This window comes from Oncorhynchus tshawytscha, linkage group LG14, assembly GCF_018296145.1.
Source record: "Oncorhynchus tshawytscha isolate Ot180627B linkage group LG14, Otsh_v2.0, whole genome shotgun sequence".
NCBI lineage: Eukaryota > Metazoa > Chordata > Actinopteri > Salmoniformes > Salmonidae > Oncorhynchus > Oncorhynchus tshawytscha.
In genome coordinates, this window is record NC_056442.1 from 47512225 (window position 1) to 47526581 (window position 14357).

Sequence of the window (14357 nt, forward strand, 5' to 3'; positions counted from 1 at the left end):
TAGATGTGTAATTGAAATGATTACCGTACCAATTATATCCACGTCAGCCCTCATAAACAATCCTTGATGAGCATGACTGACAGTGACACTCATAATGATCATCTCTTTTAATGCCGTGTTTACCACTCTGTCAGTGTACAGCCTCTACGGTTTCCACCTGACTGACAGTGACACTCATAATGATCATCTCTTTTAATGCCGTGTTTACCACTCTGTCAGTGTACAGCCTCTACGGTTTTCACCTGATTGACATTGTGATGAAACGTTACATGAGATTCCTGCTTGGCCGCCCCACCCTGCTGTGATCTGCTCTGCTCCGTTCTGTTCTCCAATCAAGGAGGCAATGTTCTAGTGTTTAACAAGAGCAATAAAACCAGGAACTTTAGCACAAGTGTGTGTTTTGTGATGGCATGTTTTTATTTAACCCTTTATTAACTTGCCTGTCAAGATCACGGTACTGGAGGGGCTGGAAGATCCAATGTAGCACGTCAGTCCTGCCTTTACGTCCTTACACAGGATCCATTATAGCTACATGGGATGAATACAATTCAGTCTTCCCTCTTATAGCCCAGGCTATTTAAGATCCTACGTTAGAATAATCCACAGATCTGAGCTGCCACAAATCTGCTCACGGTAAAGGAGGAATAAATGATAACAACATGAAACAGCAGTGCAGAGTGCTTGGTAGAGGGGCAGCTGTGTGTCTGTGTTGTGTTAAAGTGGGCTGTGATGGGAGAAGCAGGAAGCTGTGTGCTTGGTAGAGGGGCAGCTGTGTGTCTGTGTGTGTTAAATGGGCTGTGATGGGCATGGAGAAGCAGGAAGCTGTGACTGATACCATTTCTTTCACTTGAGGACTTCCATCGGCGCCTGTTGAGTGTAGAAACGCGCCTGCGGGACCAGCGCTTCACCCTAATGCATTTGTCACACTTTGGGCTTGTTTGTGTCATGGCACAGCAGCCCAGATACCTGTAAAGTCCCTGAGGATTGTTTAGTCACATTCGTACTCTGCTTCCCTCCTCAGAGAAACAGGCATGAAATCCACATAGTAGTGGGGGAGGAGAGACAAGAGAGAGAGGGGGGAGAGAGAGAGAGGGAGGAGAGGCAAGAGAGAGAGAGAGGAGGGAGGGAGGGGGAGGGAGGGAGGGAGGGAGGGAGGGAGGGAGAGAGAGAGAGAGAGAGAGAGAGAGAGAGAGAGAGAGAGAGAGAGAGAGAGAGAGAGAGAGAGAGAGAGAGAGAGAGAGAGAGAGAGAGAGAGAGGGGGGGAGGGAGGGAGGGAGGGAGGGAGGGAGGGAGGGAGGGAGGGAGGGAGGGAGGGAGGGAGGGAGGGAGGGAGGGAGGGAGGGAGGGAGGGAGGGAGGGAGGGAGGGACTTTGGGAGATCCATTTGCCTCTGACAGAGTGAGTCTGTAAATATTAAAGTGGTTGCAACATAAAACAAGAGAGAGAGAAAAAAGAGATGAAGAAAGTTAGAAACCAAGTTGAACATGAAGAAATTGCTTAGGGGAGACAAATGAGCACTCTTTCATGTGAGGCATGGGAGAGAAACACAGAGAGACTAGACACATGAAGAAAACAGGCCTTTGTAGTGTGATCTCTTGTTCTGACGGCTCATTTTGAGTAGTAGAGAAGTAGCAACAGAAAGACATACCCAAGTTGCACATTCAAGTGCTATAGTGTGCTAATGACTAGTACTATGTTTATATTAATACTACTGTGACCTCATTCGGTGTAATAATAACTCATAGAATATTACTCAGTGTGTTGTCATACTTCTTTAAGTCTTCCTGGGTGTGTGGAACATTCCAGGTAGTGTGCTTCCTGGTTCAACTCTGATACGAATAGCTCATGTTTAAATCTCCTGGGTTGAGACCTTTTGTCTATTGATCTGCTATTGTTGACTGGGCTCCGTTCTGGGCTCCGTTCTGAAAGCCTTTTATAATGCAGCGAGCCCGCTCCATCTCTGCAGCTCCACAGCCCAAGCCCAGCCGTACCCTCATCTGCAGAGAAGAAAGACGTCTTTTGTGTGTCCGAAGAAAAGAGAACGTTCATATTTCTGCCCTTCGCTGACTTCATTTAGCTTTTTCTACCCCCTCCTTCATATCTTTCCCCGTTTCAGGCTTTTCCACTCGTTCTGAAGTTTTGCAGCGGTCTAAGGCACTGCATCTCAGTGCTAGAGGTGTCACTGCAGACCCTGGTTTGATCCCAGGGTGTATCACAACCGGCAGTGATTGGGAGTCCCATAGGGTGGCGTCGTCCGGGTTTGGCCAGGGGTAGGCTGTTATTGTAAATAAGAAGTTGCTCTTAACGGACTTGCCTAGTTAAATAAAGGTTAAATAAACATTTTAAAATGATCATGTTAAGAATAACATGCCCTTTCTTGTCTTTCTCCTTTCTTTACTGCTTCCCATTTCCTCCCTTCCTTTTTCCTCCCTTGTTCTTTCCTTTCCTTGTTCTTTCCGTCTCTGACACTCGACCTGCTCTCGCCCTCTGTCATTCCTGACCGTCTCCCTTCACTCCTCCTTTCCGCTTCTGACACTCGACCTGCTCTCGCCCTCTGTCATTCCTGACCGTCTCCCTTCATTCCTCCTAATCCATTCTTTGCATCTTCACCATCTCTTACTGTCCCCTCTCTGCCTTTTAATCCCCATTCCATCACTGTCTCTTTCCTCTTCCTCTCATCTCCTTACCCTGCACCCCTCTCCTTACCCTGTACCCCTCTCCTCACCCTGTACCCCTCTCCTCACCCTGTACCCCTCTCCTCACCCTGTACCCCTCTCCTCACCCTGTACCCCTCTCCTCACTCTGTTCCCCTCTCCTTACCCTGTACCCTGTACCCCTCTCCTTACCCTGTACCCCTCTCCTCACTCTGTACCCCTCTCCTCACCCTTCTCTCCCCCTCTTTTTCTCTTACCCTTTCCTATTCCTGCCCTCTCTCCTCTCACCTCCTCACCCTCCACCATCCCATCCTCTCTACCCCTCTCCTCTCACCTACTCACTCTCCACCATCCTCTCCTCTCCTCTCCTCTCCTCTCCTCTCCTCTCCTCTCCTCTCCTCTCCTCCTCTCCTCTCCTCTCCTCTCCTCTCCTCTCCTCTCCTCTCCTCTCCTCTCCTCTCCTCTCCTCTCCTCTCCTCTCCTCTCCTCACTTCCTCATCCTCCACTTCTATTTCACCCTTCTCAAATTCCATCCTCTCTCCCCCTGTAGACTCATCGGGGCGTATGACAGAGGGTGTGTTGGAGCCAGAGAACACCCTGTCCCAGCAGATCAGTGAGGTGGTGAAGCAGCCGGCCTTCATAGCAGGGATAGGAGCGGCCTGTTGGATCATCCTCATGGTGTTCAGTATCTGGCTCTACCGACAGCGTAAGAAGAGGAATGGCCTCAGCACTAACTACGCAGGCATCCGCAAGGGTCAGTACAACATGCCTCATCTAATGGCAGCACACTGGAATCACGTGCTCAAAGTGTCCTCAAGCACTGATCTAGAATCGGGCTAACAAACACCAAATGGAATAGTTAATAGGATGAAGAATAGAATAGCTTGTCTTGTATCAGTGATTAAGGGGCATTATGTGATTCCTACTACTACTCCATCCATGTAGGGACTCTCATCTGAGCTCTCAATTGCAGCCCTCCATCCCCTCCGTCTCCCCAGCAATCCCTCCGTCCCACCCAGCAATCCATCCATCTCCTCCGTCCCCCCAGCAATCCCTCCATCCCGCCCAGCAATCCATCCATCTCCTCCGTCCCCCCAGCAATCCCTCCGTCCCACCCAGCAATCCATCCATCTCCTCCGTCCCCCCAGCAATCCCTCCATCCCGCCCAGCAATCCATCCATCTCCTCCGTCCCCCAGCAATCCCTCCGTCCCGCCCAGCAATCCATCCATCCCCTCTGTCCCCTCCATCCCCTCCGTCCCCTCCATCTCCTCTGTCCCCCAGCAATCCATCCCCTCCGTCCCCTCCATCCCCTCCGTCCCCTCCATCTCCTCTGTCCCCCAGCAATCCCTCCGTCCCACCCAGCAATCCATCCATCTCCTCCGTCCCCCCAGCAATCCCTCAGTCCCCTCCATCCTCCCATCAATTCCCTCAGTCCCCTCCATCCCCTCAGGAATCCCTCCGTCCCCCCAGCAATCCCTCCGTCCCCCAGCAATCCCTCCATCCCACCCAGCAATCCATCCATCCCCTCCGTCCCCTCCATCCCCTCCGTTCCCCCAGCATTCCCTCAGTCCCCTCCACCCCCTCCATCCTCCCAGCAATTCCCTCAGTCCCCTCCATCCCCTCAGGAATCCCTCCTCTCATATGAAAGTCTTGCATCATACAGTGCCATTTCAGTTGAGGTGAGGTCTATCATCTGAAAATAGTCCCTAGTACTTTGAGAAAGTTTAAAGCCCTTGAACATCTGCAGGTGAAAAATGGACCTGTCTCCTGCAGTGGTGTCTCTCTATTCTGTTTCATATTTCTCTCTCTCTGATCCTGCCAGGGTGTTTTTGTGTGTGTAGTTCTTCTTTTGAAGTGCGTCTTCCGGTCCCACCAGTTTCTGTTAGCAGTTCCCATCGGAATGTGTCTGGGAAGACAGAACAACCTGCTACGACGAGCATAAATCAAGGAGAAACTAAAAAATGTTAAGCTTGAAGTATACTTTTATAATAGTTTTCAGTGAAAGCCTTTGATGCAAATGACTGTTAGAGTTTGAAACATTGTGTCATACTGTTGCAAGAGATTCCTTACCATACCACTGTGTTTTTCATTCTCTATCCAGATGCTCTGTGCTCTCTAGGAGAGGACACTGCTTACCTCACCTGCAGTGGGTTTACCTGTTTACCTGACAGGGTTCAGTACATGCCAAACCTCTGCCCACAATAGTTTAAGGATTTAAAGGCTCTCATTTCTGTGCTGCCTGGTTTAATATGTGGCTAGCTGCAGGCGATGCAGCTGCTGCCTGCCCCATACCCTCCCCAAACCCCTACCTCCTTCTGCTGGGCTCAGGTACACTGTTGACTGCCAGGGTCAGGAGATGTACGCCATTCAACATAGAGACACGGACAATATACTGGTTTAAGTCTGAATCGACCTCTGTCATCCTGATACTCTGACTATTGGGAGTAATGGAAACCTGGACTCATCTAGAAACTCTGTCCTTGCTTTGGAAAACCTTTGTTTCTGGCCTTGGTGGTTCATACCTTGGAGCTCTATCATAGTTGAACATTAATATGGGTTTATAGTGAACATACTGGAGTTTGGTATCTCTACAGACTTACATAACTTACAGCAGAGGCCTTGATTTGCATAAGGAATAAGGTCTCTGTGTATATCTTGGATGCTGACTGCATTGTGTGCTACAGTAGTGTGATTAAGTTCTGCTCTGTGTTGCTATGGTGAGACAGATGAAGAGGTCCCAGGTTGGTCATCTTCATGGGAAAGGATTGTGTGGTATGTTAAAAATAAATCAGTGCCCACATGTTATGCCCACATACAAGGCTTTTAATACAAGAACAGCCTGGCCTCAAGGGTCATCAGTTTCAGCCAATGAGCAGTCATTTTGACTGCAACGTTCTGACAGTGTAATACATATATTCAATATATGCTTTCACAAAAATAATATTTTGGTTGTTAGAATTAGAATATAAAGATGCCTTTTTTCAAAGAAAACAATAGCATTTTCATTAGTTTATGTTACTGTAGAATATCTGCTGCCGGGTACTCAGGTGTAAAGTCAGTGATATCAAAGGGCAGTCAGAGCAGAACTTGTAGCCACACAGTAGGACCTCTGAAGACTTGGTGAGAACAGTAATCTGCTGTGCCCGGAGGCTGGAGAGAGAGAGGCTACTGTAGAGGCTGAGGTTGGGAGAGAGAGAGGGCTACTGTAGAGGCTGAGATTGGGAGAGAGAGTGAGGGGCTACTGTAGAGGCTGAGGTTGGAGAGAGGGAGGCTGGAGAGAGAGAGAGAGAGAGAGAGAGAGAGGCCACTGTAGAGGCTGAGATTGGAGAGAGAGAGGGGCTACTATAGAGGCTGAAGTTGGAGAGAGAGAGGGCTACTGTACAGACTGAGGTTGTTGAGAGAGAGAGAGAGGGGCTACTGTAGAGTCTGAGCTGGGAGAGAGAGGGGATTACTGCAGAGACTGAGGTTGGGAGAGAGAGGGGCTACTGTAGAGGCTGAGGTTGGGAGAGAGAGAGGCTACTGTACAGGCTGAGGTTGAGCGCGAAAGAGGGGCTACTGTAGAGGCTGAGGTTGGGAGAGAGAGAGGGGCTACTGTAGAGGATGAGATTGGGAGAGAGAGGGGCTACGGTAGAGGGTGGGGTTGTGAGAGAGAGAGGGGCTACTGTAGAGGATGAGATTGGGAGAGAGAGAGGGGCTACGGTAGAGGCTGAGGTTGGGAGAGAGAGAGAGGCTACTGTAGAGGGTGGGGTTGGGAGAGAGAGAGGGGCTACGGTAGAGGCTGAGATTGGGAGAGAGAGAGAGAGGCTACTGTAAAGGGTGGGGTTGGGAGAGAGAGAGGGGCTACTGTAGAGTCTGAGATTGGGAGAGAGAGAGGCTGCTGTAGAGCCTGAGATTGGTATACAGAGATAGGCTACTGTAGAGGCTGAGGTTGGTAGAGAGAGAGGCTACTGTAGAGGCTGAGGTTGGTAGAGAGAGAGGCTACTGTAGAGTCTGAGGTTGGTAGAGAGAGAGAGAAGCTACTGTAGAGGCTGAGGTTGGTAGAGTGAGAGAGGCTACTGTAGAGCCTGAGGTTGGTAGAGAGAGAGGCTACTGTAGAGGCTGAAGTTGGTAGAGAGAGAGACTACTGTAGAGGCTGAGGTTGGTAGAGAGAGAAGCTACTGTAGAGGCTGAGGTTGGTAGAGAGAGAGGCTACTGTAGAGGCTGAGGTTGGTAGAGAGAGAGGCTACTGTAGAGGCTGAGGTTGGTAGAGTGAGAGAGGCTACTGTAGAGGCTGAGGTTGGTAGAGAGAGAGGCTACTGTAGAGGCTGAAGTTGGTAGAGAGAGAGACTACTGTAGAGGCTGAGGTTGGTAGAGAGAGAGGCTACTGTAGAGGCTGAGGTTGGTAGAGAGAGAGGCTACTGTAGAGGCTGAAGTTGGTAGAGAGAGAGACTACTGTAGAGGCTGAGGTTGGTAGAGAGAGAGGCTACTGTAGAGGCTGAGGTTGGTAGAGAGAGAGGCTACTGTAGAGGCTGAGGTTGGCTCCACACACCTTTAAGTAGCCCTTCCTTCTTCCAGAGGAGCCCAGCAGTGCATCCGTGTTTCCTCACATTAACTCTGTAACTCTCTGAGCTCATGTGGGCACAGCAGGCAAATATGTCTTTCTCTCTCTCTCTCTCTCTCTCTCTCTCTCAACCCCCTCTTTTTGCTCTTTAAAACCACAAGAGGCCATGGTCTTTGTTGGAACTGGTAACCAAGAATGTTTTGAGAAGAGAAGAAGAGGATAATTGCAACCACATGAAGCAACAAGCTGCACTCAGTGTGAAGTGGGTTGAATTGGAGTTGTGGAGAATTAGAAGAGGAGATATAGGTGTGTGTGTGTGTGTGTGTGTGTGTGTGTGTGTGTGTGTGTGTGTGTGCTCGTGTGCGCGCGTGTGTGCGTGCCTATGCACCTGTGTTTGTTCTTGGGTGTGTGCGTGGGTCTGGTGGGTCTGTGTGACATTAGTAACACCGCCAAGATGTCTCATCCAGCCAGTGAATAAGCTGTCTGTGACGGTCTCTTGTCACTGTGGTTATTTGATTGATTTCAATCATGTTAATGTTTCTCACGAGCACCTCGCATGCCAAGTGTCAATCTCTCTCCTCTTCAAAGTCGAAACGCAAACAGATAAAAGAGTCCAAACGGACCAATCTATTCAGCTGCTCTGAGCTTCAAGGGGAAAAGAGCAGGAATCCAAACAAGAGGAAATAATTGTGGCATTAAAGGGACATTTGAAAGGTTGTGTTTACATGAATAAAAGGAGCTGAAGAGGTGAGGACCGCTGTACATCAGTGATAGCTACTGTGCCTTCAGAAAGTATTCATACCCCTTCATACTTATTCCACATGTTGTTGTGTTACAGCCTCAATTCAAAATGGATAAAACATTTCTCACCCATCTACACACAAAACCCCATAATGACAAAGTGAAAATATGTTTTTAGACATTTTAGCAAATTTGTTGAAAATTAAATGCAGAAATATCTAATTACAAAAGTAAATATTCACACCCCTGACTCAATACTTTGTAGAAGCATCTTTGGCAGTGATTACAGCTGTGAGTCTTTCTGGGTAAGTTTCTAGGAGCTTTCCACACCTGGATTGTGCAATATTTGCCCATTTATTATTTTCACAATTATTCCAGCTCTGTCAAATTGATTATTGATCATTGCTAGACAACCAGTAGATTTAAGGCAAAACTGTAACTCGGTCACTCAGGAACATTCACTGTCTTCTTGGTAAGCAACTCCAGTGTAGATTTGGCCTTATGTTTTAGGTTATTATCCTGCTGAAAGGTGAATTCATCTCCCAGTATCTGGTGGAAAGCAGACTGAACCAGAATTTCTTCTAGGATTTTGCCTGTGCTTATCTCAAATTAATGTATTTTTCATCCTGAACAACTCCCCAGTCCCCATGATTACAAGCATACCCATAACATGATCCAGCCACCACTATGCTTAAACATATGTGGAGAGTGGTACTCAGTAATGTGTTGTGTTGGATTTGCCCCAAATGTAACAATTTGTATTCAGGACAAAAAGTGATTTGTTTTGCCAATTTTTTGCAGTATTACTATAGTGCCTTCTTGCTAACAAGATTCCAGTTTTGGAATATTTTTCTGTAGAGGCTTTCTTCTTTTCACTCTGTGATACCTAGTCAGTTGTACAATTGAATGCATTCACATGTCTTCCACATTTAACCCAAGGTTAGGAACAGTGGGTTAACTGCCTTGCTCAGGGGTGGAAAGACATATTTTTACCTTGTCAGAGTAACTCAAATGTTGTTGATCCATCCCCATTTTGCTCCTATCACAGCCATTCAACTCTGTAAGTGTTTTAAAGTCACCAATCTCTGAGCGGTTTCCTTACTCTCCGGCAACTGAGTTAGGAAGGATGCCTTTAACTTTGTAGTGACTGGTGTGTTGATACACCATCAATAGCATAATTAATAACACCATATTCAAAGGGATATTCAATTATTCTGGGGTGAATTGAAATTGGCAACAGCAAAAACAACAACTAACATGTACTTAATAAAAATGAATGACATTTTTTAAATATATAAATAATAATAATAATCCAACCTAATACATTTTATAAGAGGATAAACAAAGATAGAGAAAATTGAGTCATTGAACTCATTTGAAGTTGGGTTTTAATCTCCTTGCAATCTCCTCCTATCTTGTTTGAAGAAAGAATGGTACACTTCCATATGAGTATTAAGCATCTTGTTGTGATATGAGGTGTAATGGATCATGATGAACGGACATCAAAACCGTCGGGCAAAATTACGTTCAATGATGAGACAACCCATTCCCACAAATGTTTCATGTTTAATATGTGCTGCCAGTTACTGCTGATGGATTGAGCACAGTGCACAACAATGCCTGCCAAAATGGGTTAAATTGGCCAATGATCAGATACATACTGTATATACATTAAAATACTCAGATCTAATTCTGTACTAGTCAGGATTTGAAACATCGTAGTGGTGTTAGAAGATTTAGAGAGAGGAAATGGCACCAACAGAGAAGGTAACTAATCCTGCATTAAACAAGACTTGAATCACCAAAATAGTGTTTTCAACCTTTTACGGTAGAGCTCTTAGTCCCTGGCAAGGTGTTGCACAAGTAATGTTACAACACACCATGTAATGTTTCAAAACATCTCAGGATGATGTGTTTCAATACTCCAGCAAAGTTAAGGTTTGTCTCCTTTGCGTTAGTTTTGATGTTACAAACACAATGAAGAGAACCCTGTTGTGTGTATCTCATTTGATTCAAGAGGAATATACATGTTGCTATTTTATATTAATGGTGTTTTTCTCTCTCCTTCCTCTTTCTTGGGCCTCTGCTTCAATCTACAGTGCCATCCTTTACCTTCACTCCTACAGGTAAACACTCCTGAGAACTCTTCATTTCATAACACCTTCTCTATAAAATATCATAACAGTCTGCCTTTCAATGCAAGACTGCACACACTGAGCCACACAGTGATGGCCTGAACAGCTCTAGCAGTCATTCTGCTCAGTCAGTCGGAAGAGACACTCTTTAGTTAAACATACTAAGCCACAAGAAAGGGAGCAGTGTGGTGTCAGGTTTAAAGAACTATAACAGAGATGTTTTACCAACTGGTGCAGGCAGTGCGTTCAGAGGTAAGCACTTAAAGAGGAGCGAGCCGTGCCATCCACGCTACTAAGAAACTGTTACAACTGGCGGGGACTTGATCAAAGGGCTGCTGCTGCCCGCCTCTCTGCCTCTGATGGCATTTAGGATGATGACACATCTCCAGTCACATGGACCGATTAGACAGAGCTGTGGATAGGGAGAAAGGAGCGACTGAGGGTAGATGTGAACTGGACAGACACGGACATAACAGAGCACTCTCTTTCTCTCTCTCTCTCTCTTTCTGTGTGTTTATCTCTCTCTCTCTCGCACTCCCTCTCTTTATATCTCTCTTCTCACTCATTCACTCTCTCTCTCTCTTTCTATCTCTCTCTCCCCCCTCTCTCCTGCCGAGATGCATGTGTAGTTGGCACTTGTGTCATAACACCTGTGCTCATCCTTGTAAATCAGAGAGAGAGCAAAAGAGAGTGAGAGGAGAGAAGAGAGAGAAGAAGAGAGAGAGGGGGAGGGTTATGTGAGGCTTGTGGTTATGATGACTAATCCCATCTGTGTAGAGCAGAGGCTGTATCTAAACTGTGCGGGTTGTTTTTCTCCTCCTCGTCAGCTTCAGGCCCTAGGATCACGTCTAATAGTTTGAGTGTTTCAGTCCTCTACTCTGAACTGTTGGAACTCTTTCAGGTGAAACCTATTGAGTCAGCTGGTTAGTTTTGGACCAGTTCCTTAATGCTTGAGGTTAGTGTTTCTGCTTGTTGAAGTTTACAATCCTAGAAGCTGCCATGACGCTGAAGGAAAAGGCAGGATGTTGTCAGTGCTAATCTTCCACTAGATGCTGATTTGAGAGGCACTACATGGTTTTTGTTGTGGAATTCCTGAATGCCCTATATACAGATGCCAAATGTAGACTTTCTCTCTCTCAACAGGAGAGGGGGAGAGCGAGAGAGAGAGTGAGAGACTTTTTGTCTTTCTTTAATGAAACATTCTAATTTCATTAAAATCTCATCCCCCTTAAAATAAAACACCGAAATATATCCTGTACTGCATACATGTACCATACTCACCTTTCCCTGTACACCACGATACAAAAACACACCACACATCACAATATCCAAAAAACCTTGCCACTTCTACAAACATATTTCCGAAACATCTTCCCCAGCCCACCATACTCTCCGCCCCACATACCCCCTGCCACTGATGTGCCTTCACTCCTGTTAGGCTCCTAATGTTCCTCACTTTAATGCAGAGGTTGTAGAGGACTTTAAATCCCACCCCTCAAACTTCCCCAGGCTCAGTGGTGGAAACATTGGTGGCCCCTTCCTCTTTGGCCGCTCAACCACCCTTTACCGGCTCAGACAGTGCCTCCTGGACCTCCTCCAGGATTCTCTCCAGCAGCCTAAGAGGCATTATTCCTGTTTGATGTGCCAGGACTTCCGGGGTTTTCCACCCTCCTCTCTCAGCAGTTGCAGGTCACTCAGCCTTTGTAAACCCGCTGCCATCAGCTGCCTCTGCAGGTTGGCCGACTGAACCGATCTCAAATGAATGGCTGGGTTGTGGAAGATAGGCTCCATCCCTGTCCATCACAGAAACTTAATCTGCATACGCTGACACTGCTATGCCTGTCACCACACCCATACCGGTCCAGCACACTCCCTGCAGTCTCCTGTGTAGCAGGCCCAAAAAAGGCTCAATGGCTAGTGTATATAACTGCCCCGATAGAGGGCATCCTTGTCTAATGCCCCGTCTCACCGAGACTGGCCTACTGAGCCCCCCTCCCAACTTGACCATACATGACGCCCCAGCATACAACATCTTCACAAAGTAAAAAACATTTCCCCAAACCCAAAACCAGACATCACATTAAACAGATACTTATGGTTCACTCTATCAAAAGCCTTCTCTTGATCTAAAGAGACCAGTCCAAAGTTCACATTAGAACCTCTTGACAAGTCCAGCATGTCCCTGATTAAGAACAAGTTGTCTTCACCGCCCTGTCTTTCAGGCAGTTAATCCACTGTTACTAGGCCGTCATTGAAAATAAGAATTTGTTCTTAACTGACTTGGTTAGTTAAATAAAGGCAAAAAATAAAAATCTGGAAAAAACTTCCCAGGTCCCTACGTAATTCAGCTAAATTAGTCTGGAGGCCTACATTGCCTTGCCCCACCAGCTCTACCTCCACATCACTGATACAACGCTCTAGTTCCCCCAATTCTCTCCTAGCCTCTGAGAGAGCTGTAAACTGTTTGGACTTTCCCCACATCCTACCATTGACTGAGAGACTCATAATACTCTCTTCGCTGCCCCCACCTTTCCCAAAAAGTCTGGAAACCTGAGCACAAAGTAGCATCTAGTAAGAGCTTCACATTAAACTTCCAATAGGATGCCTGCTGGGGCCCTGGTGAAATAGACAGCTGAGCCATGGTTATGTGATGATCCAAAAACCCCACCAAGAGAATGGTACCAACAGCCCATTGCTCTGATTCCTGGACACGTAAAAATGTATACTGTCTTGTGTTGGGATGTTTAGTTCTTCAAACATCCACTAGGTTGAACTGATTAATGATGTCCCTTAACACTCCCAATGACACTGAATGAGGCTCTTCCCCATTTCTGTCTTTCGTAAAAATCCATTGTACAGTTCCAGTCCCCGCCGACCACCAGCGTCTCCTCAGGCGCTATCTGTGAGAGTTCCTGTCTAAGACCCAAATAGAACCCCCTTCTCTCATCCCTGTGTTAGGTGCATACACATTTATAAAGACAAAACCCATGTTGTTAATTTCTGCTTTTACAACAAGCAGCCTACCCCTACACACCTCCTTTGAGGAGCACATTTTTACAGACAGACCCGGTACAAAAAGGACTGCCACCCATGCACTAGGATTTGTCCCACATCACGTTGTCTCCTGCAGAAACAACACATGTACTTTTTTGTTTTACATATTCACCCAACACACTTGTCTTTCCCGCATCTCTGGTGACATTTATATTGATCGAGCCTACCCGAAGATTCTCCATAAGAAGTGGGAGAAAAGCCAGCAAAGAAAGAGATCAATAGCAAAGCTCAAAAAGCCCCAGTGCCAGGAGGGAACTAATCAAATCAAATCAAATCAAATTTTATTTGTCACATACACATGGTTAGCAGATGTTTTAATGCGAGTGTAGCGAAATGCTTGTGCTTCTAGTTCCGACAATGCAGTAATAACGAACAAGTAATCTAACTAACAATTCCAAAAAACTACTGTCTTATACACAGTGTAAGGGGATAAAGAATATGTACATAAGGATATATGAATGAGTGATGGTACAGAGCAGCATAGGCAAGATACAGTAGATGATATCGAGTACAGTATATACATATGAGATGAGTATGTAAACCAAGTGGCATAGTTAAAGTGGCTAGTGATACATGTATTACATAAGGATGCAGTCGATGATATAGAGTACAGTATCTACATATGCATATGAGATGAATAATGTAGGGTAAGTAACATTATATAAGGTAGCATTGTCTAAAGTGGCTAGTGATATATTTACATCATTTCCCATCAATTCCCATTATTAAAGTGGCTGGAGTAGAGTCAGTGTCATTGACAGTGTGTTGGCAGTAGCCACTCAATGTTAGTGGTGGCTGTTTAACAGTCTGATGGCCTTGAGATAGAAGCTGTTTTTCAGTCTCTCGGTCCCAGCTTTGATGCACCTGTACTGACCTCGCCTTCTGGATGACAACAGGGTGAACAGGCAGTGGCTCGGGTGGTTGATGTCCTTGATGATCTTTATGGCCTTCCTGTAGCATCGGGCGGTGTAGGTGTCCTGGAGGGCAGGTAGTTGGCCCCGGTGATGCGTTGTGCAGACCTCACTACCCTCTGGAGAGCCTTACGGTTGTGGGCGGAGCAGTTGCCATACCAGGCGGTGATACAGCCCGCCAGGATGCTCTCGATTGTGCATCTGTAGAAGTTTGTGAGTGCTTTTGGTGACAAGCCGAATTTCTTCAGCCTCCTGAGGTTGAAGAGGCGCTGCTGCGCCTTCCTCACGATGCTGTCTGTGTGAGTGGACCAATTCAGTTTGT

General features: G+C 46.5%; 1 protein-coding gene across 1 annotated transcript in view; it reads left to right on the top strand.

Moving 5' to 3' along the window:
• Positions 1-14357, top strand: part of LOC112267459 (roundabout homolog 1-like) — a 103907-nt gene that overhangs the window by 54376 nt on the left and 35174 nt on the right. Inside the window, exons 14-15 of the mRNA XM_042297600.1 lie at positions 3204-3407; positions 10035-10061. Of these exons, the coding sequence (XP_042153534.1) occupies positions 3204-3407; positions 10035-10061 (231 nt within the window). The remainder of the gene's footprint in view (positions 1-3203; positions 3408-10034; positions 10062-14357) is intronic.